This window comes from Rhagoletis zephyria, unplaced genomic scaffold (assembly GCF_001687245.7).
Source record: "Rhagoletis zephyria isolate East Lansing unplaced genomic scaffold, Rhagoletis_zephyria_1.1 Rzeph_scaffold_00059, whole genome shotgun sequence".
Lineage (NCBI taxonomy): Eukaryota > Metazoa > Arthropoda > Insecta > Diptera > Tephritidae > Rhagoletis > Rhagoletis zephyria.
The window spans coordinates 259,802-287,348 of NW_016157143.1; the positions used below are offsets into that span (position 1 = coordinate 259,802).

The 27,547-nt window shown below is 40.3% G+C and overlaps 5 protein-coding genes across 9 annotated transcripts; 4 read left to right on the top strand and 1 right to left on the bottom strand.

Moving 5' to 3' along the window:
• Positions 1-118: 118 nt before the first annotated feature.
• On the top strand, positions 119-1,715 carry LOC108369487 (uncharacterized). The gene is made up of 3 exons (XM_017624607.1): positions 119-999; positions 1,091-1,352; positions 1,558-1,715. Exons 1-3 carry the CDS (start codon positions 832-834, stop codon positions 1,713-1,715), a joined length of 588 nt encoding a protein of 195 aa, XP_017480096.1. The 5' UTR covers positions 119-831.
• A 6,213-nt stretch (positions 1,716-7,928) lies between these two features.
• On the top strand, positions 7,929-9,104 carry LOC108369722 (matrix-remodeling-associated protein 7). Of its 5 annotated transcripts, none has more exons than XM_017624929.1 (4): positions 7,929-8,146; positions 8,245-8,444; positions 8,521-8,732; positions 8,801-9,104. In XM_017624929.1, the coding sequence occupies exons 2-4, from the start codon at positions 8,316-8,318 to the stop codon at positions 8,916-8,918; spliced, it is 459 nt and encodes a 152-aa protein (XP_017480418.1). In that variant the 5' UTR covers positions 7,929-8,146; positions 8,245-8,315; the 3' UTR covers positions 8,919-9,104. The 5 variants fall into 5 exon arrangements, with proteins under 5 accessions (XP_017480418.1, XP_017480392.1, XP_017480384.1 ...); XM_017624903.1 differs by having other exon boundaries at positions 7,929-8,135; positions 8,208-8,444; XM_017624895.1 differs by having other exon boundaries at positions 7,929-8,135.
• Positions 9,042-15,904, bottom strand: l(3)76BDm (trafficking protein particle complex subunit 8 homolog l(3)76BDm). The gene is made up of 17 exons (XM_017624885.1): positions 15,376-15,904; positions 15,139-15,300; positions 14,783-15,074; positions 14,580-14,721; positions 14,322-14,501; positions 14,053-14,265; positions 13,888-13,991; positions 12,531-12,615; positions 12,306-12,469; positions 11,777-12,239; positions 11,567-11,710; positions 11,363-11,513; positions 11,159-11,305; positions 10,514-10,978; positions 10,026-10,460; positions 9,920-9,958; positions 9,042-9,863 (listed from the first exon to the last, which is right to left on the bottom strand). Exons 1-17 carry the CDS (start codon positions 15,539-15,541, stop codon positions 9,211-9,213), a joined length of 4,005 nt encoding a protein of 1,334 aa, XP_017480374.1. The 5' UTR covers positions 15,542-15,904; the 3' UTR covers positions 9,042-9,210.
• Positions 15,905-16,074: 170 nt separating this feature from the next.
• On the top strand, positions 16,075-17,341 carry asf1 (histone chaperone asf1). Its single transcript, XM_017624935.1, has one exon. It carries the CDS (start codon positions 16,320-16,322, stop codon positions 17,034-17,036), a length of 717 nt encoding a protein of 238 aa, XP_017480424.1. The 5' UTR covers positions 16,075-16,319; the 3' UTR covers positions 17,037-17,341.
• A 5,505-nt stretch (positions 17,342-22,846) lies between these two features.
• LOC108369882 (male sterile (3) 76Cc) lies at positions 22,847-26,006 on the top strand. The gene is made up of 3 exons (XM_017625093.1): positions 22,847-22,938; positions 22,993-23,111; positions 23,185-26,006. Exons 1-3 carry the CDS (start codon positions 22,847-22,849, stop codon positions 26,004-26,006), a joined length of 3,033 nt encoding a protein of 1,010 aa, XP_017480582.1.
• The last annotated feature ends 1,541 nt before the right edge of the window (positions 26,007-27,547 follow it).

Consider the following 27,547-nt stretch of genomic DNA (forward strand, 5'->3'; position numbering starts at 1 on the left):
TGAAAACACCAACAGTGTGCGCTACACAAATAGGCACAAGTGCGATTTTGTGTACTAGTGGACACTTCTAAATCTACAATGATCAAAAACGACAAAATAAAAAACTTTAATATTTTAGGAATAAAAAAATAAAAGCAATAGGTAGGTCGCTTTATAAAATTTTTTTTGAAAATTTCGAAGCAGCAAACAAATGCATAGACAACCCGGACTTACTCAAAAATAATATGAGACCGTTCATACCCAAAAGCATGGTGGAAACCACCGGAGTAGCGAGGCAAATTCCACTTAATTTCACGGAACAGGAAATAAAGAACAATATAGTTTCAGACATACCGATCACATCAATTACAAGGATTACCAGAAGAGACCCTAATGACAAAGAAAAGTTCATCCCGACGTACTCTGTAAAGATAGCCTTTGAAGGTAACGAGATACCAGAATCAATTGAAATATTCTATGTAAAGATAAAAATTGTCCATTATATCCCAAGAATTAGACACTGCTATAACTGCGGAAGATTAGGGCACACCAAAATGGCGTGCAAAGCAGCAAACAGATGTATAGTTTGTGGTAAAGCAGAGGGCTGCAATAGCAAATGTAACCAGAACACAAAATCATGCATACTATGTGGAGGCGATACCCACAACTCACTCGAAAGTAGCAAATGCTCCGTATGGGCAAAAGAAAAAAAGGTAGTAGAAATAATGACCATTAAAAAGGTATCCAAATCAGAGGCAATAGGGATGTACAATCTCAACAATAATAACAGATTCTCTGCTTTAGACGATTTTGAAGGGAACTTCCCTCATTTAGATACAAAAAAAAACAGTAATGATCAATAACGACGAAGTGGTTAACAAAAAACTAACAACTACCAAATATAATCAAGTCGTAAAGAAAAATATTCCACAAGTATCCGCACCACCAAAGCCAACCTACAACGCCCCGAGAGTTAAAGCAAGCATACAGCCTGTATATGAAATGGCGAACTGGACTAAGGTTACAGAGATAGAGAGGCTAGTAAATCTTCTAATAAAAAGGTATAACATTGATATAAATGACCCATTAGTTAACCTTATTCAAAATATAGGTAAAGTACACATACAAGACAAAATTTCAATTAGCAATGATGACCAGTTCGATAAAAATATTACAATATAACATACAAAGCTTAAAAAGCAATAAAAACTATGTAGACCTTTTTAATAGTAACAACAACATTGATATAGTATGCCTTCAAGAGATTTTCTCACATGACAACCAAACAACAATTCATAACCTATTCAACTTCAACTTGCTTAGAAAAACCAGAACCGACGGCTACGGTGGTGTAGGAATCGGATTCAGAAAAGGTATTAAATTCACTAAAATCAAATTTGTCTCCACTTTTGACATCCTTATAGCTAAAACCACTAATTTAATCAGAAACATAACAATTTGTAATATATATTTCCCTCCCAACATCAACACTACTATTTTCACTAACGAACTAAATCGTGTACTTATCGCACTAAACAACCACGAAAACGTTATTCTTGCTGGTGATCTCAATGCTAGACATCAGGCATGGGGAGACAGAATATGCAACTCCAAAGGAAGCATTTTATCAACGAAATCAGCTATACAAACCTTCAATGCATCAACAGCGGAACTATTACCCACCGCACTGGAAACAGTGCCGGATCTGTAATAGACATAACGTTCACAAATATTAATAGCAGTTTGATAAAATGGCAATGTCACCAAGTACATCTAGGAGGCAGCAAGCATTTTCCTATCACCATAGAGATAACAAACACCGGAAAGAAACCCAACTTCTTTATCCCCAAGAAACAGCTGGCTAGGGAGTTAGCGCAGGTAAGCTTTGATGATCTAGAAAATTTCACAAATGTGATTGACAATGTCAAGAATAAAATAAAAATTGATTTAAACAAGGCTAATCGCACTCCTAAAGAATGGTGGAGCGAGGAACTCAATAAACTCTACAGACTACACGTGGCAAAACGAAAAAAAGCAAATCATACTAACCGCATAGAAGATATGGAGGAATCAATTAAGGCAACCGGTGACTGGAAAGACGCAGGGAAGAAAGCAAAAAAATCTAGCTATAACAATAAAATAGAAGAAATCAATGCTAACCCTAATTCCAAAAATGCATGGAATTTCATAAGAAATGTCAAAGGAAATAAAAGGCCATTGCACAACTGGGCAGCCGAAGACGACCGCAACTATTTAGAAATTATAAAAGAACAAGCGGAACAAGCTAGCAATCACAATATCACGTGTTGTCCATCATTCGACGCGTCTCCAAGCGCGTCAAACGGGAGCATTGATTTCTCATACATGAAATTTGAAAAATTACTAGCGAAGAAAAAATCAACAGCTGGGGGGCTCGACAGGGTCACATTCAACATCCTAAAGCAACTGTCTACCGAAGCGAAGCAAAATTTACTAACATCCTTGAGAGAACACTTTCACAGCAACAGAGTCCTAAATGCCTGGAGATTAGTAAAAGTAATACCAATCCCCAAAGCAAATAAGAGCACAGATGACATAAACAACTATAGACCAATTTCACTAATATCAGTAGTAGCCAAAAGCATAAATATGATGGTTAAGGAATCGCTGAACGATTTCCTAGAAACTAACAAAAAGTTACCCAACAATAGCTATGCATACCGTAAACTAAGATCAGCGACGATGTGCATCAATGAGATGCTTCATCTAGTCGCGGATAAAAAGAACAGTAGAAACTTTGTGTTTATATGTTTTTTAGATATGTCGGATGCCTACAACAGAGTTGACTTAGTATCACTTTACAATATTCTATTACAGACTAACATAGAAACATCAATAGCAAACTGGACGTATAACTTTTTCTCCAAAAGGACTCTTACCTTAGGTAAACATGCCGTAGAAATAAACTCAGGCTTGCCTCAAGGTAGCTGTTTATCTCCAACATTATTTAATATATATACAGCCCAACTACACGAAATCAACAATCCTCACACGCACCTATTTCAATTCGCTGACGACCTAGCCATAGTATCCACAAACTCAAACAAAACAGCAGCAGTTCAAAATTTACAAGATAAAATAGCAGAATTACAGGTAAAGTGTCATAACTTAAATCTAAAGTTCAACTTAGAAAAGACAAAATTCATGTATATGTCCGCAAATAACCGACAACAGTTCAACATATCAATCAACAGCACAAACTTGGAACAAGTCCAATGCTTTAAGTGGTTAGGAAGAACCATCAGCGCAAACTCAACTGTCAAGGTACATATTAGCAACATTAAAAAAGCTGTAACTCCAGGTAAAAACCTCATTTCGAAATTAACATCAATTAAAGCAGGAATCTCCCCTAAAACCTCAATAAATCTGTTTAAAGCATTCGTCCGGTCCAAAGCTGAATATGCCAGCACCAGTTACGCCAATGCACCAAAAGGTTACAACAAGCAACTTCAAACGAGCGTTAATGAAACTCTACGGAGATGTCTAGGAGTACCACCTAACACCCCAACACTTATGCGATACGCGCTAGCCTGCGAACTCCCACCTCTATCTAGAGCAGTGTGGCTGACAGCTAAAGAACTGGTCAAACAATGGTTCCTCAACCCGGCACTAAGAACACAATTACAAGACAAACCGGCCATAAATTCAAGCTATAGTAAAACATATGAAAAATTCAAAGTAACCATAAACAACATAGACACAAATGTTGCCTTTAACAGACATAACAATATTACCCTTTTTCAATCTGAATTATCGAACTCAAAAAAAAATTTCTCCTCCACACAACTTAGAGCAATTTATAACCAAAAAATCAACACTTTGAAGGATGATGGCTACTACATATATGCGACTGATGCATCGGTGATGGCAAATAAAGTTGGATGTGCAGTGTACGTGGAAACAACCAATGTCTCATACCTTTTTAACATAGACGGAAATTTTACCTCAACCTACGGTGAGCTAGTTGCACTATCTCAGGCAGCTACAATAGCAAGCAACAGCGGGAACAAAAAGATAGCAATTTTCACAGACAGCCTGGCATCAATCAAAGCCCTCGACAGTCACACCACACAGAACTTCCTTGTGGCAGAAATTCACAACAAACTACACAGATCCAACATTGAAAACATAATGATAGTATGGACACCCAGTCATGTTGGGATAACTATAAACGAAAAAGCCGACATTGCTGCAAAAACTGCAATTGATTTCGGTAAATCTCTCTCTCCTAAATTAAGCCCAAATGAAGCACTCCTAAAAATAAGCACCAGACTGTGGACTGAAACCAAAGACGAATTTAACAACAAACTACCAAACTGGGACCCTGACATTGCGGAATTTTGTACATTGAAAATAAACAATCCGTGGTTTAAAAACAAAAAACTGAACTTAGAAGCATACGACATAAAACTATTTAACAGAATTGCTACAGGACATACATACGGTAATACGTACTTAAACAAATTTCAGCATTACAGGTCAGATACCTGTAATACGTGCAACACTAAGGAAACGGCGGAACACCTTATATTCGACTGCAGTACTTACAGCACTCTAAGAAATGAGTATACGCTTTTCCAAACGTACCACAACTTCAAACAAATTCTGCTTTCAAAAAATCCCACCATTTACAAACAACTTATTGACTTCCTACACAGAAGTGGGCTGGATAAAGCACTATAGTGAAAAAGGGCCGGTTGTTCAATGTCTGGTTATCACTACTTGCCGGTTAAACATCATTATCGACGATTTCGACATCATGCATATAACATGTGATCGATAAAGCAGTCGTTGTATCTAACCGGAGCTTCTACCTCCGATTTGTGCCAATCAGACATTGAACAACCGGCCCTTAACAAAACCGTTTCGCATGTTTTTCCACTTTTCCTTGCAATCAGCCACTGCGAAGAAATAAATTAAGACACATTTACTACATTTTGCCATGGAAGCGGAACTATTATTTATAAAATAATAATAAACTACAAAGCCACAAAAATGCAAAAAGATGTTTTCTGTGTACTTACCTGACCAGTTCATTTCCAGGGCTATTGTTGCCCAAGCTTTTTCAGTTATGTCCTTTCTGGAATATTCCTGCATCGTGTTGTTGTATATGCAAGGATTATTTTCAATAAATTGAACAAACTTAATTGCTTCCTCTGTCATGTTTAATAAAAAATGCAAACGCACACAAACAAAACTGTCCACAATGTACGGCAAGCGAACAGCACTGCTATACGCTAGGTGATTTGCAGCTCGCTTGCTTTGACGAATGCGCGCAGCTGGCGACCCGCGTTCGGCAACAAAGCGTACGGCATTCGTACATCGCCGTACGACCCGTGTGCAGTGTGCCTAACGTGTTGGCAGAATACGTTTCGAAATGTGTTGCCAGAAGTTAAAAGCATATTATAAAGGCGAATATAATAAGTTATATAATTTTATAAGTTTAATAGCAATTATGAGTATTATGTGTGCAGCGTATGAATATTATAAAGGCGAATAGGAACAAGTAAAGAATACCCACCGTTTCGCTAGAAAAAAACTAAAAATAGGAGTCGAAAAATGGGAGTTCGGTCCGCAGTATTTTTACGTAGAATGCCTTTCTGGTTATACTAGCATTGCATGAACCAACTAGAACAGATCTGACCGGTTGAGAAGCAGCCATTTGTAATAGCAATTGAGAAAAAAGTGTGTGACGTTCGTAATTTTGAAGTTTGCTATTTCTGTTTTGCTTCTTTCTTTATGTGTATTTTGTAAGTGGTTTATTCAGAAATTTTTAAGAGATTTTCAATAAATTTGTTGTGCAAATATAATTAAAATTAAGTGCGCAGTGATTGGTTACAAAAACACGTACAAAAATAATAAATTGGTTGGCACAAAAATGTGCTACAAAATTGCTTGCATTTTTTCGTTATGCTTCGTCTTCATATTCTTTGTTTACTTTTCAAAGAAAATAACATGGCGCCGAAATTACAAACGTCAGCCAGAATCATGATGCAATAATACAAGGCGTTATCAGTCATGATGCAATAATACAAGCTGGTATCAGTTGTGACAGCTCGATTTGACACTGCCTTAGCTCAGTAGAATAAGAAGAAAAACGGGAAAAAATGAATGCCCATTTGGGCGAATATATAAGATTTCATATTTTCTTCTAAACAAAATTAGCTTTTTTATAGTATATTCGCAATGAAATTAAATAAAATAAGATATAATACCTTTTTGAGAAAAAAAAAAGTGTATACTGAGAAAAAATAAAAAAAAAAATCATCTATATTATTAGCAAAGAATTGTTGAAGAAGTAACACCGTTTCAGCTAAGGCAGTCCATATGGCGGAATTAGAGCGAGAAGTTGCCAACCGATAACACCTTGTATTGTGGCGAATACTGCGGCAACACGAAGCGAACAACGAGAATAGGCAGAATAGCAGCTCTCTATCGTTCTTACGCTCTTCTTTTTTTGGCTCTCCTACTAGTTTCTGCTAGTAAAATTTGGATAAACAAAAATTCGAGCCAAATATTAGTTGCGTTCGATAACAAAATTAGCCAACACCAGCCAACAATCAACATCAAGAGAGTAAGCGAAAATTTTCGCCCAGAGATGAAAAAGAAAAAAAGTAAACGAACAGGAAATTAGCCATTACTTGCAAAAACCGGAAGAAGAAGACACACCAGCTGACTTTGTTTATGTTTTTAGTCTGTTCCTTTGAACTTCGGACTAAAACCTGTGAAACTGTCAAACTACAATTTTACGCTCTCAAATGAGAGTAAAAGGAGAACAGATGCAGAAGTGCATAGGAACGCAAAAAGCACTATTTCCTGTAAAAACGTCAGACGGTTTGTTTACATGTCATTGGTACTACACTGATTTGGCTGAAATATCACTAAATAATTATTAAAATCTATACATATTCAAATATTTCGTTGTTTACTTCCATTTTTTAACAAATATAAGGTTCTTTGCTTTCACCGCTTTCTGTTTTTGTTTGCACATGTAAATCAGCTGATCGTTTGACACTTTTCATGAACTTACAGGAAAAAAAACTCCGGACTAAATCCTGTAACTTCTGACTAGGAACAGTTGCTCAGTTACTCTCTCAAATGTGTTCCCACTTACAGGTTTTATGTCAATAGGAACGACTTCCTGTAAGTTCTGACTAAATCCTGTAAACCGGACTGCTATTGGAACAGACTAAAACTGAAGTTCATGTTGTCTCCATAGAAGGAAAAAGGAAAGTGAACGTTCAATGTTCGCCAGAAAGATTTTTAGAAGTAAAAACTAGTTTGCGCTATCATAAAGTCACATAGCAGGCAGCCAAAAGGCATATAAATACCAAAACTAGGAAAATTCAATTTTGTTTGTTTACAAAAATTGCAACCATATGTTTTGTGATCATATGTTTTCGTGTTGGATAATTTTTGCTGACACAAATTTCGCCAGTACAAAATGAACGCTTGCTCTCTCAATTTTTGTGTGTTGGATAATTTTTGCTGACACAAATTTCGCCAGTACAAAATGAACGCTTGCTCTCTCAATTTTTGTGTGTTGGATAATTTTTGCTGACACAAATTTCGCCAGTACAAAATGAACGCTTGCTCTCTCAATTTTTGTGTGTTGGATAATTTTTGCTGACACAAATTTCGCCAGTACAAAATGAACGCTTGCTCTCTCAATTTTTGTGTGTTGGATAATTTTTGCTGACACAAATTTCGCCAGTACAAAATGAACGCTTGCTCTCTCAATTTTTGTGTGTTGGATAATTTTTTGTCGTTATCGAACGCCATCCAGTAAAAATCTGGCAAAACTATTACAAATTTTTGACTTGTCGAACGCACCTATTTTGACTAGTCAAATACACCGATCAGCTGATTACTTGCTAGTTTCTGCTGGTTTTGCGTTTCTTTACTTTTTCGTTATTTCGTTCTCTGTGCGCGTAATTCTTTCTGTTTTCTCATTCTTCTTCTTCCTGATAATTATCTGCTAGAAAAGAAAAGAAACAAAGCCTATACAAATTTTGGAGGTGAAATGTTTGTTTACTTTCTTTTATTACACAAAATATAAAATATAGTAGCGAAAAATTGCTATTGCCTGCATAAAACAATAAGCACACATTTTAATAGTGAGTGAATAGTGGGTAGTGCATAATCATTTCATTTATACTGGTGCAATTGCTCATACAATTTAACAAAAGTTTTTTCTCCCTCTCGTCATTTTTGCACCTTATTTAGCAGTTGTACCCTATACCAGATAATTGCCGGCGAAAATCCTGACTTTCGCAACTCCATTTGGAAAGAACAACATGTATGCCCTCCTTGGCATCAGCGAAGTTTTCGATTCGTTCGACAATGTTTTTCTATTGAGTACTGTCACTATGCTGGCTGCCGTAATACTAGCGTTCTATTTTTCTAATTTGGTGAAGGACATTGGGGTAAGTACCACAAATAATGATGCTTTCATCATAAATCTTTCTCGCAGTTAAAAAAAAAAAGAGTATGCATACATAGATGCCTAGCATTCAAGAAGAGCGAGAAATCGAAGAACAAAATAGCTTAAGTGCAATGGAGGAACGAACAGAGGGATTGTATGACGACAGTGATGATGAGGATTTCGATACGGACAACCCTTTGGGTGATGGACTGGTGGGAAAATTGAAATCGGCGCGTCTCAAAGAGTTAGAGGCCCAATTAACCCACGACCAATTGGAGGAAGAACGCAGGTAATTTGAGTGCATACATTATCAAAATAAATAGTGTTTATTAAAAATGTATGATAATTGCATTATAGAATTGAACGCGAGCAACTTGCGGCAATTTTCGAGTTGTTGAAAAAACAAGAGGCCGAATTAAATATGAAAGAAATTGATGAGCGCGAATTGGTAGCGCAATTGAATTTGTATCGCTGATGGGAGTGTAGTTGGAAAAAGTGCTCCAATTTTCTTCATGTATGGCACAACTAGCGTTAGTAAGCTTTCAGAAAGTAATATATTTATGCATCATGCATCTCTAGTCTTTAGTGTGTGCTTTAATAGTAGCGTAATGCGTTTCTTGTATTTATTATTGTTTCAAGTGATGTATAAATAATATAGGACAAATTTGTTTATAATTTAAATATTTAATTATTTATTGCACAACGGCATCAAGGAAAAATAAAGCTATTCACTTTATAACTAAGGCATACATATCTAAGAATAATATTTAACCTTTAACAGCAAGAGGTAAACTTTCATCCAAAAGTAAACATCGTTTACCCACATAATCTGTGTTGACTTCCCAAAATGACACATCATCATCATCACCCACGTTGTCATCATCCTCATCATCCATCCAACGTTGTTCATCCGCGAATACCGCAAACGACTGGGCATCTGTGTCGTTCAATGCAAATTCAGCAATGCTGCGCACTTGCTGTGGCTTCGCTATAATCTCCACATAAGCATGTGAGGCTTGCACGCCCAAACTGGTGGTAGTTTCATAAAGGTTTCGTAATTGTATGAAGTGCTGACCGGCAGCCAATCGTTGTGCTTCCTCCTTACCACCGCCTAATTTTACATGCGCTGCCCAATTTAATATAACAGTAGTGTGTGGATCTGAATTGATTACAGCACTGTTGAACTCGTCTGTATTTATGCTGATATTGAAGTATAAAGTCTCATGTTTTGCTAAAAAGCCATACATTTCATGTACAGATGGAATGTGGGCATGGGCCTTATCAGCATTTATCGAAGGGATAACGCTTACGAATGAAACACGCTCGTATAGAATTTTAGATGGCGCTGACGCTAATTTGTGGGTGCTGCGTTCTAAACGACATTGGAAATTCATTGATTTGCCCATTGATAGATAGCGTGCTATAAAAAGAGAGGTATTAGTGGCCTCAATTCTAAATAATAAAAAGTTAATGTACCTCCATCACTGCCGGTGGCAATTTCCATTTGATTGGTGACTACAAGTAAAAAAAAATTATACTAATTTGTATACAACTGCAATTAAATATTCCCAAATTGACTTACTGTAGAGCTTATTACGATTTATGTTGTGATCGGCACTGTAAATACCAAGCGAATTGATATACATATCGCTTTTGGTGAAAATTTTCGCATTGCTTTCATTCTTTATCGCCACATCGAGACCCAGTTCACCAGAGAGTGTGTTACTGATTACGCAAGTCACTGCGCTGTGCAAACATTCATGTACTTGGAACTTCCAATTATGACGTACTAGGCGATATTTGATAGTAGCGCTTGTGCCATCTGGCAATATATAAATAAAAAGTAGTCTCAACGTAAATTCGCCTTTCTCGTAGGGTGCTTGTATATGCATTGGTATTGTAGCACACGCCTGTGGCTTCAAACTAACCGAGTTCTCGTGCTTGAGTAAACGAAATACGCGTTGTCGACGTATCTCGCGGTCTTTTGATAGCTTCTCGTTGGTTAGATCTTTGACAGCTAAAACAAGAGTAATTAGAACAAGTGAATATTTTAAGTCACTAAATGCTTACTTTTCAATATCGAAAGTGGCACTTCCAAATCCCCATCCATCAGCGTCACCCTGCGCGGCTGATCACAGCAGAGGTATATATCTTCTATTGGCACAATACCAGAGTTTCGCAGCGTCACCGTTACGGGTAGTATTTCGCCAGCAACCAAATTTGTGGGTAGCTGCGAGAAGCTAACAGACATCGCTGGCACTGAAGGTGTCACTTTAATACTAAGCTTGTTATCTATTATCATTTGAGTTGTTTGCTTGCCCTTAACCTTAACTTGCGGTGTATCGAATTGCAACATACCAAGCAGGCAAGCAGTAGGCTCCGATGTAAGAACAACTTCACCAACCACGCCGATTATGTTTAAGAGACCAGTTAACTTGGGTGTTATTTTAAAGTAAATCGTATGCTCGCAACGCTCATCCAAAACGACAGACGGAACACAGCTAGTTTTAATAGCGGCGCTAACAGCTACTTTGCCTAAGGAAAGTGTGTTGAAGTTAATAATTCTTATTGAAATATGTAAGATTTTAGCGGTTAAAAAAAGGAAAAGACGCCAGTATTTTTCATATAATTTTCGATAGTTCACAAAAGTTTTTAAGACTATCGAAGTTTTCGAGCTTTTTTCAGCTTAAAGGAATGCCGCTATTGAATAATTACTTGAACTCTCTTCATTGTGGCTGTACAATGACTCATTGGAGAGCACTTCACCATTGTCTAACTGCAGTTTCCAGAGCAAATCGATGCCATTAAGTGTAATGCTACACTTGACGGTGTTAAAAATGTTCACGGAGATTTCAATGGGTTCTGAAAAATATATATTGATATTGAATGTACTTTCAAAAAGAATTTATATAATGTTACCGCCTTGTACTGCCAGCGGATTATCTAAAGCCGGACATTCTTTAGAAAATAGAAAACGTGTTGGCTTGAATACAAAAGCTTTCTTCGGATCCGCAGTGGCCACTAGCATTTCTTCCATTTTTCCCCACACTGATTCATCAGCGGAATTAGACTAAAATATATATAATTTAGTAGAATAAGTAACTTTTATTGCATTAGATCAACCTTTATATCAATACCACTGGCCGCAACTTGCTGACCACTGCCCTTAGTCGTTGGAGTTGAAAGTAAAACACGAATCGAATTTTGAGCAACCTGTGGCAATGCTAATGATAGTAGACCCAATTCAGGATTGCGCTTAATGAGTTCCTACAAAACCCACAAAAATCTGTCATTTTTAAAAACTACAACACAAGCTCGACTATCTCTACTTACCGTATGCATTTGAATGTACTCTTTGAGAAAAATTACTTGCTGCTGCGCACTCTGCTGACTGCCTGGGTGTAGCAGATGCGAATATGAACGACTCGCCTCTTCGAGGCGCTTCAATGCACATGCCTGCTTAGCCATTGTATACTGTATGTGATCTTCAGCTAAACTCCAACCGCGGCTTTGGAAAACTTGAAAGGCTTGCTGATAACAGCGATGCGCATGCTTTCGCTGACCAGCACGCGAATAACGATTTCCCGAGAGTACAATGTTGAAGGCATACTTGCGATACATTGATGGATTCGATGCTAAAAAGCAATAAGCTGCTTGCTCTAAAAGCAAAGCTGAACGTAAATCGGCATCTTCACTAGTCATTCGTATCAATTGCTTAGCGGCCTCACCGTACATGCGTGATGTGCGTAGACATTCCATACTGAGCAGGGTGGCACGCGTCGCAAATTGTTGTAATCTGTGGTGAAAAGTGTTTTATATTATAACAAGAGCGGGTGAATTAGAAACGTATACAAATTATTACTTGCAAACGGTTAAATAACACATAATGGCATCTTCCATGTAATCAAAAGTTTTACGATTCGCAGTGCCTAGCATAAATGCCGAGACGGCAGCCATTTCCAAAGCTCCTGCATAATACTGCCAAGCGGAGTCAGCATTGAAATCGCGTTTAGCTTGATGATAAGCCTGAAAATGAAAGCCCAAGTGAATTTATAATTAGTTTTGTAGGGGGAAAATGTTGTATTACCTGAAAAGCCAGATTGTAATGCCCGAATATGAAATAAAGATCTCCAAGTTTGCGGGTTTGCAATTCCGATGATTCATTTGTATAGCTGTGAAAAGCAAACATATATAAATATATTTAAAACAAACAAGAAAGTCTAAGTTCGGGCAGAGCCGAGCATTAAATACCCGGCGCAAGTAGAAAATATGTTTTTCACCTTTCCGAAAACTACTGCTACATGGTAAACAGGGGTGGCTTTATTACCCTATTTTAAAAATCTTTGATAGAACGTTAAGTTAGAAATAGTTAGATAAGCTTATATAGTCATATTTGGGCGGTATCACGCCCATTTTCCAAAATTCCATAATAATGCTACTTCTTTTCATGGTCATATACGTTTTGAGTAAATTCGCGTCCTTAAAAATCGAAATATTGAAGTTTCAAGCATATCTGAAATTTATTGTTATATGAAAAGCGACCGCCATTAAAGTCCGATTTCAATATAGGGATGCAAAAAAACATCGATGTATGCTTCCAAAATCTTCGCTCTAGTAACTAATCTAAATGTGAATTTTTCACAATTTATGCACTATTAGAATAACATTCAAAATAAAATTGCTACTTTATTAGTAGAAACGTTTATTGCCAAAAGACCATCTACATTATGATATTAGTTGATATGATATTGACACTCTAAAACCATTTGGAAATTTGGACAGATTTTAAACAGTAATTCCCAAAATTTTTATTTCAAAGCAAAATTTGAGTATCGTAATTTTCGCTTTTATCAATTCTGGCATTAACCCTTGGTTTTGATTTCGTTTTTCTCTAAATTACCGTTATATGGGATGTGGGCGTGGTTATTGTTCGATTTTAAAAAATGTTCAGCCATTTGGTATTTTGTACCAATTCCAACAACTGTACCAAGTTTGGTAGAAATTGGTGGAGCGGTTACCAAGATACACACATATAATCATAATCTTATTTTTCGTTTAAAAATTAATGTAAATATCAATTTTAAGTGAATAATCTTCAGAAGTTACTAAAATATCAGTTTTCTAAAAAAAAAAAAAACATTATATGGGAAGTAACCGTGGTTATTGTCCGATTTTTCCCAGTTTCAATACCACCTGTCCTACGCCCGAAAGAAGTAAACGTACCAAGTTACGTTAAGTTATGTAAATTTTATCGTGTGCACAGACGGACGGGCAGACAGTCACCGCTTAATCGATTTCTCTTTTCATTCTGATCATTTATGTATACATTTGTCTATATCTTTCTCGATTCGTTTTGCCTGTTACAAACAACCGTTATGTGAATAAAGTTATAATACCCTTGTGTACAAGTGCGCTCGGTTATAAAAAAAACGGATAAAACTTACATAACAGCGTTTTGATTGACCGAATTCGAACCTGGCTTGCTGCTAACAAACCACCGTTTAGTGGCGCTAAGCAAAGATTTACTGACACCTTTTTTGTTTGTGATCTATGAATATATAAATTAAAAATCTTTTTAAAAACAATTTAAATCTTCCAGTATTTGTTACCGCTTCTACAAGCAGGGCCACCAATTGTTCAGCGTATGGTATTAATGCACGTACAGTGTAATCCTGCACGAAATGACGCAAATTCTCGACATCCATGGAATTCATGCAACCTCCATGAATCGTTGTGTTATCACCATCCGTTTCACTTGCCCATACGTTTGCATTTATGGTTTGCGAAGCTATGCTCTCGCTGCTTACTGAAAACTTTGAGCTCTGTAAAAATAAGACTTTAGAAAAGAAAACATGGAAACTATTATTCACTGATTTACTATGGCTTCTGTTGCATTTTCTTGCACTGGACTCAAGGGATGTATAATGGCTACATCAGTGACACTATCGGTAGGGGCCATTGCATCACTAAGTATAGACATTTGTATGTTCGGCATGGAAATCATGGACATAGCATCCTGTGGTGTTTTTGGACCACTTAGCTGCTCTACCTGAAGCTCCTAATTGTGTAATGAATTTTGAAAAATACACGAGGTAAGTTCATCAGAGTATTTAAGAATTTACGCTTAATACTATACATTTTTCGGCTGCCGTTTGATGTATGGCACCCAATAGTCAGACACTTCTCCGGATACAGTGGCATCTAGTGAATTAATCTGCACCAAGAAGCATTTACTATTACCGAATGTAGACTTAAGCAGCTCGTAACCTTGTTGCGCTCTAAAATTAAAATAAATTTTATTGAACATACCAATTATAAAAATATATATCATCATCGGACTTGGATATATCGCCTTGTGAACCCTCATGCAGTACAACGTAACTATTGAGCACATTAGTGGAGTGAAACCACTTTGGCAATTTTTGTGGTGTTACGCTTTGCATTTGATGTACGCGTTGCGTAAGCTTTTGTGCGCTTTCTACAATGTTCGGATCGCTACTGCTCAAGACGATAAGGCAACTTATAAAATGGCGCGTAAACTCATGATCAGCGGGGAACTGCACGGTGAGAAATGTTTCACGCCATTGCTCGAACCATGGCTCAGAAGTGGGCAGCTGTAAATCCATGTTTCCTAAAGACAAGAAAAAAAGCAACCAATTTTTGAATAGTTGTTTATTTATGTATTTTTAGCTCACCTATGGTCATATATTTAGTTTTCTCATTATGGGCATTTGTCACTGCCTCGTTTAGCATTTTGCGAGCCAGCACCATCTGTGGCGGACGCCAATCAATATCGCAAAAGTTTAAGCGCAGACCCTTAATGGAAACACTCGTTTCTGACACGTCACGAAAATGCGCTAACAAATTAAATGAAGGTCAGTATTCTATGCGTATAGTAAAGGAACTGGTAGTGAGAAGCAATGCATACTTACCATCATTCAGTAATTTAGAGAATGGCTGTAACATTTCCACAAAAGACAAGTTGTTTCGTGCACAAACATCGTTGGCTAGTGGGCTGCACGTCACACCCACCAGCGGAGAAAATATATTTTGTATGATCTCACGGGCATTATAATTGTGCCCTGTTAGATGGATCATGGTTGCTGTCCAGGTACTAACTAGTTCCAACACTTTTACTTCGGTCTTATTGCACTAATTTTGTATTTTATGATTACTGTTTATTGTTGTAACACGGTGCAAGCCTATAAGACGTAAATAAGATCAAAACAATCAAAAATCCCAACTAGATGCGAAAAGGTAAAAATTGTTGAACAATAAAAATTTGCGATTAATCAGCTGTTTACACAGAGTGGGAAAGATGTAATAATACCAATCGGTTACTAACTATAGGGGGCGTTGAATGAATGGCAATAGCGAGTTTAGACAAAGAACGTAATGCAGCGTTTTTACTACATTTAAAAAGCAACATTTAGCACTTTCGAACATATGTTTTCGAAAAGTGTTCATGCTAACGCATTTGGCAAATGTACATTTACGCGAGTTCGAAATCGTATGCTTTTGACAACAATTGCGATCAATTCTCGCGCAGAAGATAATGTGCAAAAACCCTACTGAAAAGTTGCATGTTCCATAAAAAATTAATACAACATACTGGCAGCACTCTATTATGATGCGTTAACCTTCCACTGGAATTTGTTTGGCGGGAAAGTCAGAGGCAATTGGAAATGTCATCGCTTTTGTGCTTAGTGAAAATTTCGCCGTAGACTGAGTTAAAAAATTTAGACAAAAGTCATTTAAAAGTTGAAGAAACCAAATAAATATTATTTCATCTCTATAATTTTAAAGGCGCATAAAACGAATAATTAAAATACGTAAATTTTGAAGCAATTTTCTGCCTCTGTCGTCTGCGAACGCCATGGCAAAAGTACATATTACAAACGTGGTCGTGTTGGACAATCCCAGCAGTTTTTTCAATCCCTTTCAATTTGAGTTAACTTTCGAGTGTATTGAGGAGTTGAAAGAGGATTTGGAATGGAAAATGATATATGTTGGCTCTGCCGAGTCGGAGGAGTATGACCAAGTGTTGGACACAATATACGTAGGACCCGTGCCGGAAGGCCGTCACATATTTGTCTTTCAAGCAGATCCACCCGATGTGACGAAAATTCCCGAACAAGATGCTGTTGGCGTGACAATAGTGCTGCTTACTTGCTCATATCGTGGTCAGGAGTTTGTACGCGTTGGTTACTTCATCAACAATGACTATGCTGATCCCGAAATGCGTGAAAACCCGCCACCTAAACCTTTGTTTGACAAACTTACACGTAATATATTAGCAACAAAGCCGCGTATAACCCGCTTCAAAATAAACTGGGATGACACACCTTCGAATGGACTGTTAAATGGCAATGGCCAATTAAATGCGCATGCGATGTCTGATATGGATGATGGTGCTTCAACATCGGCAAAAGCGGCGGCAATAGGTGCGAATGGTAATGGGTTCAATGGCGGAGGTTGCGAATCAATGGATACACCAGAGGCAGCTTGCGATGAAAATAGCTTAAATATGCCAATTGAAAATGGTGTTAATGCACTTAATGAAAATTCAAACTCGCTTGCCATGGAATGCTAGGATAGTTTTTAGTTCACCTACATACGATTCTGCACATACCATTCTGTATACAAGTATTTTTGTACCTAACAACTCTCCTACTGCTCGCCATAATTGCTAACGGCAGCGTTTGCGTCGGCTTGAAAATATGTCATTATTTTTTCATATCGTCGCTAATTCGGCTTTGTCCGATTTACATATGTATATCTATGTTATGTTTATCCTTTCGTATTTTTTGTAATAGTTTTAAACTTTATTAAAAATGTTTAGTAATCTAATAAGCTACTTTAATGAATATTAATTTATAAATATAGAAAACATTAATTGTAATTCAGCGTGTTTTTTATAATTGAATACTCTTTTATTTTTATAAATATATATATGTATATACATATATAAGAAAGTTTTGTGTTAAGGAATTGAGTGCTATGGTGGTATTTGATATGAAAATGCAACTAAACAAAAAGTAGAATATAAATTTTTGTTTATAGCCAAGGCCTTGTTTATGCCTTGTTTACAGCATAAGAAGGTATGGAATAAAATTTTTAATTTATAGCCTGTTAGTCCTGGTTGTAAGATCATGAATATTTCCCAAAGAATTTTTGGGGAAAGTGACAAGTTCTTGGCCAGATATAAATCCGAGTCGTCACGCAGACCCGACTATTATGGGAACTTTATAGTCTTTCGTTTAGCAGGTAAGCTGTAAGATTGCGAAAACTGTAGCAATTTTTCTAAGGATAAAGTTCCGTGTGGTTCTTTTCAAGACAAACCGGCGCCTCGGAGAAACTGCTACCATTAAAATTTATTTATTTTTTTAGGTATTTCTTAGGACTTTTGAGGTTTTTCTAGTAAAAGGAAAAGCAAAAACAAGAACAAGATAATGAATCAGTATAACCTACTACACAGGAATAAAAAGTAGAGGGTTAAAATAGTGATATAAGTTTGTCGAAAAGGAAGGGGTTGTGTTCAGAAATGCATCAAGTCGGTTCTACGTACCGGAATGACTCGGGTTTTACCCGACCAAGGGCTGTTGATACTCTGATTGCTCTAGCGATGCGCTTCGATAACTTTTCGGATGCGTTTTGGAAAAGTATACATTGTCAATATTTTGTAGTTCGGCGTTACGGAACCTTTTTTCTTTGTACGTATGCAACTTAGAAGTTGTTCGTCTATAGGGCTACATTTGCTACGTATTCTTCTGCTCAGGGCTGGCATCGAGTCAAACCCAGGGCCAGAAACCTACACCTGCTGTGTATGCCAGAGACGACTACATCACAACTCCACCTCAGTCAAGTGCAATGCTTGCGAGGGGTGGAGTCACCTCAGAGTCTGCTCAGGATAACGGACACATCGGCAGTGGACTACGCCGTTTGTGGCCTACACGGCTAACCCCAGTCCAGCTGAGCAGCTCCACACAAACACCACAGCACCACAACATAACAACACAATAGACCACACCACAACCACGACAGACCAGAGAACATACACAACCGCACCACCACCCAAACGCCGCCGCCAACAACTCCTGGTTCCTCCTACAATCTGCACGGTATGTCAGACCAGGATATTCCGTAATGTGACATCAGTCAAGTGCAACACCTGCCTTGGCTGGTGCCACTTTAGGGCATGAGGAATTGAGGAAATTCGAGGGCCCGTGTTCCGCTGCACGGTCGCCAAACCGCACTGCGACGCCACCCACTACCACCACAGGGCGGCATCCACCATAGCAGCGCACACAGCCAATGGCGTCAATGCCACACACATCTCTCGCACCCCGCATTACTAAACGTGCAGTATCGTCTTATTCTAGCAGACATAGACCGCAGGGATACCTCCCTATAATGTCAGGGTATTGCTATCCGGTCAGGCAATGTTGAGCTCGAAATATTTAATGTGTACATACCCCCTGTCACCTGCTGCCCGGCTGGATATCACCCTGATATAGGTGCGCTCCTCAGAGCTGAAAACCGTATGGTAGTAGGTAACCTTAATGCGCACCACGATCTTTGGCACTCAAGCCTGTCAAACGATCGTAGGAGAACAGACTTGGCAGAGCAGATAGACGATTTGACATTCTGCACAATGAACGACGACGCACCCACCAGGATTATGGACAGCTGCTGCAGCTCGCTAGGCATAACAATAGTCAGGGCTGGTCTGATAAACAGCGTATCATGGCGACCTACTCTGACTTTGGCATCGGACCTTCTGCCCATAGTCATCTCGATCGATAAACCAACCGACTTTGCTTCCGCGGAACACCGGACCTATATCAACTTTTCTAAAGCTGATTGGAAAGACTTCGCGGAATTTACTGAAAAGTAAGTTCCGCAGGGCTGTCACCGCTGCTGCAGCTCACTTCGTACCTGCAGGATGCATAACGGACCCACGTCCAAATTTCCCTGCTGAAGCGGCTGTTCTAGCCGATGAGCGTGACAGCCTTCGTTAGGTCGATTCAGGGATTTCAACGCGGAGATTCGGCAACTAGTGAACGTACATGAACGGAAGAAGTGGGAAGAGCATCTGAAGACCTGCTGTGTGAGTAAGCTTTGGTCAACCGTGAGGTCACTGTCCAATCCGACGAAGCATGATGACAGGGTCGAAATTTTTTTCGGGGACCATGCTTCGTCGGGCCCGGAGCGATGCACGGGCAATTTTAGCCGGCAGTTCATACTGCATCCTCCGGTGGACAAAGCCAAGCGTCGAGTGACCAGAAGGCTGCACAAACTGCCAACAACTTGCTTTCACTTCCGCTGAAGTTCAGGTGGCCATCGGGAAGGCGAAAGTCTCCAAAGCCATGGGTCCCGACGGAATATGCATGTCGATGCTGAAAAATGTGGGTCCTGTGGGAGTAGCGTACCTAACGGAGGTCCTCAATTTGTCAATGGCCACTCTTATCATCCCAGACATCTGGAAGGTGGGAAGAGTGGTCCCACTGTCAAACCGGGGAAACCAGCCAACAAAGGAGATTCGTATCGACTGATAACACTCCTTTACCCGGCAGCGGAGACACTAGAGGCCTTGTTGCACCCGTATTTCACGAACCACCTGACCCCAGTAAAGCATCAGCATGGTTTCCATAAAGTGCATAGTCCAATAACAGCACTTAACGCCATAAACACTCAGATAACTCGTGGCCTTAACCGTAACCGTCTCTGTGAGAGAACTATTCTAGTAGCGTTGGACCTGTCAAAGGCGTTTGAGACTGTCAGCCATTCCACGCTACAAGAAGATATAGAGGCTTCGTCTCTCCCACAGAGGCTCAAACGGTGGTCGGCAAATTATCTGAGTGGTCGACACTCGTCGGTAATGTTTACAGACAAATCGAGCAAACTCAGAAAAATAAAACAACCCCCAGAGGGAGTCTTGNGGAAGAAGTGGGAAGAGCATCTGAAGACCTGCTGTGTGAGTAAGCTTTGGTCAACCGTGAGGTCACTGTCCAATCCGACGAAGCATGATGACAGGGTCGAAATTTTTTTCGGGGACCATGCTTCGTCGGGCCCGGAGCGATGCACGGGCAATTTTAGCCGGCAGTTCATACTGCATCCTCCGGTGGACAAAGCCAAGCGTCGAGTGACCAGAAGGCTGCACAAACTGCCAACAACTTGCTTTCACTTCCGCTGAAGTTCAGGTGGCCATCGGGAAGGCGAAAGTCTCCAAAGCCATGGGTCCCGACGGAATATGCATGTCGATGCTGAAAAATGTGGGTCCTGTGGGAGTAGCGTACCTAACGGAGGTCCTCAATTTGTCAATGGCCACTCTTATCATCCCAGACATCTGGAAGGTGGGAAGAGTGGTCCCACTGTCAAACCGGGGAAACCAGCCAACAAAGGAGATTCGTATCGACTGATAACACTCCTTTACCCGGCAGCGGAGACACTAGAGGCCTTGTTGCACCCGTATTTCACGAACCACCTGACCCCAGTAAAGCATCAGCATGGTTTCCATAAAGTGCATAGTCCAATAACAGCACTTAACGCCATAAACACTCAGATAACTCGTGGCCTTAACCGTAACCGTCTCTGTGAGAGAACTATTCTAGTAGCGTTGGACCTGTCAAAGGCGTTTGAGACTGTCAGCCATTCCACGCTACAAGAAGATATAGAGGCTTCGTCTCTCCCACAGAGGCTCAAACGGTGGTCGGCAAATTATCTGAGTGGTCGACACTCGTCGGTAATGTTTACAGACAAATCGAGCAAACTCAGAAAAATAAAACAACCCCCAGAGGGAGTCTTGACTGTCTCTTACGCCGACGATTGCTCGATCATGGCGACTGGGAATGGAATTGATGAATTGTGCTCGAAAGTAAACGGGTACCTCTCCCGGCTTTTTCGCTTCTTCACTGCAAAGTGCCTAGCCCTCTCCCTACGAAATCCTTTGCGACCTTTTTCACCACTTGGACGAAGGAAGTCAGGCTACCGCGATGAATTCACGTCGATGATACACCAATTCCGACGGTGAATAACCCCAAAATACTCGGAGTAACATTCGACAGTCTGCTCTACTTCTCTGCGCACGCAACCGCTATTGTCAATAAAGTACAGAGCCGCAGCAAGGTCCTCAAGTCGCTAGCCGGCAGTACTTGCTGGCAACATACAAGGCAATAGGCCGGCCGGTTTTTAATTACGCAGCACCAGTGTGGTCGCCGGGAACTAGTAGGACGCAGTGGATGAATCTGCAGACCTGCGAAAAAACCCGACACTCAGTACAGCGACAGGATGCCTTTTGATGTCGTCGTAACATCACCTGCAAGACGAGGCCCATATGCTCACGACGAGGTCACCCAAATAGACAACTGATTGCTGAAGAGCCCTCGCCCAGGCACGTCGGAAGGCATCTCTACGAACAACCTCTGGACCTGACAGCTTATCGACAGGCCTTGAACGCCATACACAGAGGGGCAGTCTCGACCACCGTTTGAGTCCCAGTTGCAGTTGTAGGCGCTACAACAACAACACAAGAACAGACAGTCTCGAGTTATGTAGACTCCGACCTATGAATGCTGTTCTGGACATACAATCACCAGACGTGGACGAGATAGAGCTTCGTCTGCCTCGGGGGACTCAGACCACAGTAGTCCAACTGCGCTCTGGTTACTGCAGCAGGTTGAACTCATACCTGAGTAGATTAAACAAAGATGTACTAAACGAATGCCCGGCATGCGGAGAGACGCCCCATTATTCGCAGCATCTCTTCGCTTGCCCATTGGACTCCACCCTACTGACGCCCCTGCCCCTGTGGACAGACACCATCGAGGCTGCACTCTTCCAGGGATTACCGCTATTAGAGCTTGACGACAACGATTGAGGGACTAACCGATATGGGCGGGGTTGTTGTAGCCGCTACAACAACAACACAGCCATCCAAAGAGTTTGTGGGGAGTGTTGATGAAGTGATGGACAGATACTCAGACCCGACTGTCGTGGAAACGATACGATAAAGGTATTTTGTATCGGCTTACGGTACACATACCTTTTGACTCTACCTATATTGTTGGTTTTTTGATGTGTATATAAAAAAAGTATATTTTTTAATTGAACCTGTTTCCTTCACATGACAAAACTAAGCACATAAATCCCTGCTAAAATTCTGGCTATTCAGCTATGAGCAATAGCCAAGGCAGTTGAACTAAACGGCAGTCCATAATTCCGCTAAAAATATTAAATTCAAAAACACAAAATTTTTAAATTTTAACAACCCATTTCTAAGTTGTCAAAAACTTAGACGAATAATAAAAATTCTATCAATATAAGTATAATTATAAATAAATTATATTTAAAAAAAATCGCAAAATATTAAAATAACAAAATTCTAAAATTCTTGTAAATGAAATGAATCAGGACAATAAACTCGGAGGAAGTGACTATGGAATTTGTTGTACACCAAAATGCCCACCATGCAAACGCGAGCCGATCCCACCGATGTGAGCGCTAATTTTTTTTCGCCATGGCACCTCACAATATTATTTCTCCCTTAGCGCTAAGTTCTACGAAGCACCTTGTACGTCTACCTGCCTGTGCATGCCGAGAATGTGTAGTATTTTCGGTGGACATGACTTGAATGCGCCAGGTCCAGATCCCAAGGCGTGCAGTCCGCGTAAGTCTGGCAATAAATAAAATTCCCAATTTCTGACTTTCATTGCGATTCATCCGTTCTCCCCGTATCGTAGGCAAGTCAAGTAGGAGCAGTACCAATCCGAATACACTTGGTTCGCCGGTAGGCGTCTTACAGGCCACCATTTCCATGAAATCCACCACAGCAAATGTACATGCTCATCGGTATGCAACGACGCTGCTGGCATTTATGAAACTCCATACCACACCGGAAAGCGATTGGAGTGAGGATACCCTAGATGACCTCATTAGGGAGGGTCAAACTTTACTAGCCAAGCAACCGGACTCGCAGCATACTGACGAATCACCAGCGTATATCTACTCGCAAATGGAAGGCAAAGTCAAGCGTTGGCACACCATAGATGATATCGATTTTGAAGTAGAACTAAGTGAAAAAATGTGGTTTGGCCCACCACCAATCGGCACGGAGGACGGACCACCACCTGATATGACAATGGATAACTTGAAAGTCGCAATGAAGAAGTTCTTTTCAAAGCATCGCTTCTGCCTTATCAAGGTAGCGGGGACTTATAAAATGGTTTGGCGTTCGCGCGGCATCTATTTCGTATTGGACCTGTATGGTCGCAAGCTGGACGATTTGGAGACGGACAAGGAGAATGGCAAGGCGATGTTGATCTGTCTCAGGGCGCTTGACAATGTCATACACTTGATTAGTAATTTATCGGGCATACAGCCCACCGATCCTTTCAATTTGCGCGAAATGAAAATTGTGAAGCTCATCGGGAAAGATGGCAAAACCATGAGTCGTGACTTTGGTAAGCGCGAACATCAGTACCAGGTGATTAATGACGATTATGCTGTGCTGAAGGCCGACTCACATCTACTACGCAATAGCACCGATCCAATTCGCACGCGAAGCGCACTACCAGTGGGCGTGGCGGCTTTACTCGCGGCCAAGATTGATCATCCGGCGACTTGGAATGAGAAAATACTCGATAAAATCATTTGCTATGGCGTGAATGTCTGCGTCTGTTGTTGGGAGCAGTGTCTACAGGCGAAGATGCCCATCGAAATCGATCGTTTTCCGAATCGTCTGAAAATCGCACAATTCAAAGCTGCATTTACCCTTACGCCGCGTAAGTTTACGGGCACTTGGAAGTGTGTGCCTAATTTCAAACAGAGTGAGCTCGAATCTGCGTTGATCAGTAGCTTCGATGCCGGCGACAACAACTTGTTAGTGCAAATCGATCAGAATATTTACGCAGTTTTCAAGAAGAACAACTTCTTTTACTTGTTCGATCCATATCGTCACCGAGTGGAGGGCTTACTGGAGGGAGGAGAGGAGGGTGCGGTCATAAAAAAGAAGGCAACTTTGCGAATGTTTAGCTCACTTGAAGTGCTCCTGAAAGTGTTCACTCAGATGCTCTTGGAGACGAACCGCACAACGCAGTTTGCCGTGCATGTGCTCAAGATCAATAATATCGAATTGTCGTCGCGCAAGGAAGGTGCACCAGCGCAGGATGAGCCAATACTCAATGCTGATTTTGAGGTGAAGTCGCTAAATGAGACACTTTGCTTTGAAGAGGACGAAACGAAATGCAAGCTCGATCTGGCCGTGGATGATGAGGAGGAGGACGACATTACATCTGGTATAATACAGATGGATATGCGAGATAGGAGTGAGACCGAAGAGTCTGAGGAAGAGTTAGAGGAGGAGGAAGGCGCATTGGAAGATTTCGGCGACCATGAATCGTCCTCTAGTGATGACGGTCACCGTCATGGTAGAGACAGAAGAAAGAAGAGCAGAGGGCGAAAGCAAAAGGGACAAGGAAGAGATGGTGATGGCAGCCGTGGAAGGAGTAAGAAGAGAGAAGGCAAAGAAAAGGGGAAGAAGGGAAAGGCAAAAGGTGACAAGACAGATAAGGAAAAAAAGGGTAAGGGCAAAAGCAAGGAGAGGGGAAAGAAAGACAAAGATAAGGAAAATAAGAAGAAAAAAGGTAAAAAAGGAAAGATGTCAGGGGAGGATGAATCAGAGGTCGAGAAAGTTAATAAGAAGGGTGGCAAAGGTAAGAAGGAAAAGAATAAGTCTGATAAAGAAATGTCTGAGAAGGAGAAAGCCGAGAGAGATAGAAAGGATAAGGAGAAAAGGCACAAAGACAAAGAAAATACTGATAAAGAAGAGGCTGATAAGGACAAAGCTGATAAAGATAAGGCAGACAAAGAAAAAGCAGATAAAGAAAAGGCCGATAAGGACAAGGACAATGATAAAGACAAAGACAAGGACCAGGACATGGACAAGGACAAGGACCAGGACATGGACAAGGACAAGGACAAGGATAAGGACAAACACAAAGATGCCGATAAGGATAAGGATAAACGCACGCCAAGTGAAATTTTGCGCGATGAGGAAAGAAGACGTCGCGAAGGTGATGATACTTTGCACAAAGATGTTGAAGGCTCCGATGGACGTGATGGCTGTTATGGTCCCGGCGATCGTTATGAGAAATCGGGCGTCCAAGAACTCTCATGCAGGCCCAATCATTATCCCGGCTATTCGAGTGTGGCTTACGATATGGCAGTTGTTGGGTCGGAGAGCGGCACTTATGAGAGCATATGTAAACTATTACGCGCCGGCTTCAAATGTGCCGATCGTATACTCACAATGACATCTTGGGGCAATTATGTGGTCTTTCGTGGTCGTTCCTGTCATCATAAAATCTACTTCCTATTCGACGGCTGTACATGCAATGTGAATCGTTTCCGTTATTTGGATCTCAATTGCGGTACAGCTGGACTATTATGTTTCGAGAGCTTGCATGATCTCATTTGCTACATTATCGACTCGCAAAATATACGCGGTAATCTGAAGAAGCGTCGAAAGAAACTGGTCGACGAAATCTGCCGGCAATATTGCTAATGTTAAAATTCCAAAAGTCTGCGATTTACAAGAATTGGGAACTATTAAAAAATAACGGAAAATAAGAAAATATTATGTACATCTTTTAAATGTATAAATATTTGCATTTTTTGTTGTTGTGCTATATACTCGTATATGCAAATATTTTGTGTTAAACGGAGCATATAAAATACATATATTTAATTACCTGCGTGGCAGTAGCAAAAATGGTGATTTATGAAACTTGACTTGGGTCTGAACATGATCATTTTGTATCATAGGTCTCAAAATATCTAGGGCATGCGAAGAGCAGCAGGACCTTTGGCCATATGTAGGACAAGTACTTACCGAGCTGGAGATGCGGAGTAAGCTGTTGAGCTAGCCCGACCTGGGAGAAGTGAATAAGTGGACCACAAGAAGCCACCTCGTAACAGGCGCATCTGTTAGACTAAGGAAATCGGAATTGTGGAAGCAGACCATTTGCGTGTAGGCAGCGGTCTTGAATGTAATTAATAGTGGATGGCGTAACGGAATCAAGGCCGACTTAGAAGTCGAAACTGACTATTATTATTATAGGTTTTTAGTTTTAAGATTTTCATACATTTTCCAACTAAGGAAGATTGGGCAGGCGACCTGCAGTCGGTAAATTATTCTTTTTTCCACTTTTGATGGCTCAATGATGGAAAAAGGATTCGGCACGGGTCTATACTCCAATGACCTGCACATAAGGTAATCCCACCGCCTGCTTGTAAACTGCAGTGTCTTTCAGGTGAAGATCTTTATCAAATCGAAAGCGGCTTGTTCCATACGGAATAGTAAGTTTCGTTTAGGAAACGTCCTTATATTCATTGGTAAATTCGAAAGTAGATTGGAAAAGCCAGGGATCGCTAGATTTAGTGAGTCACATCAAAAACTTTCGCTGCTGTGTTCCAGGACATATCAATATCGAACGCAACGAAATAGTCGGTGAGATGGCAAATGGGCGAAGCCTATAACTCCCTACTACCACCTATTTCTGTTCTATTAAGGTGGGTCGAAGAATGCATCACAACCGTAAATAATGTCGTATGAATCAATCGGGACCATTGTAAAATCTCATGATCCTTATGGCCGAGAGTTAATAAAAGTCGTACTAAAGAATTATTGCCGCTATACGAATCTGCAGTAAGGGCTCTTACCGGCGCGCCACGTCATCACAGCGCATTGTTCTGTAGCACTAATACTAAGAAACTCCCTTTCCAGAAGTTGTCGTGGTGAGGTACCGATTCTCCATTTTCTATGCCACTGGCCTGCTTTCCGGATAAGGTTTCTCAAGCATTTGGAATTACGATTTTCTAATAGTTAGGGAAAATAGCGGTGGTGAAAATATAGGAGCTCCATAGCTTCATTCGGTTTATTAAATGGTTAAGCAGACACTATACTGACAAGAACTTCGGTTAGAAGGATGCGCCTCCTTCTGGAGAGCATTTACTATGGGCGTACTAGTCATTCGAATACGCCTTTCTAACCTAACCGAATTAAGACGTAACATTTTTAGGTCTCACTATTAGGTTTCTTCCACA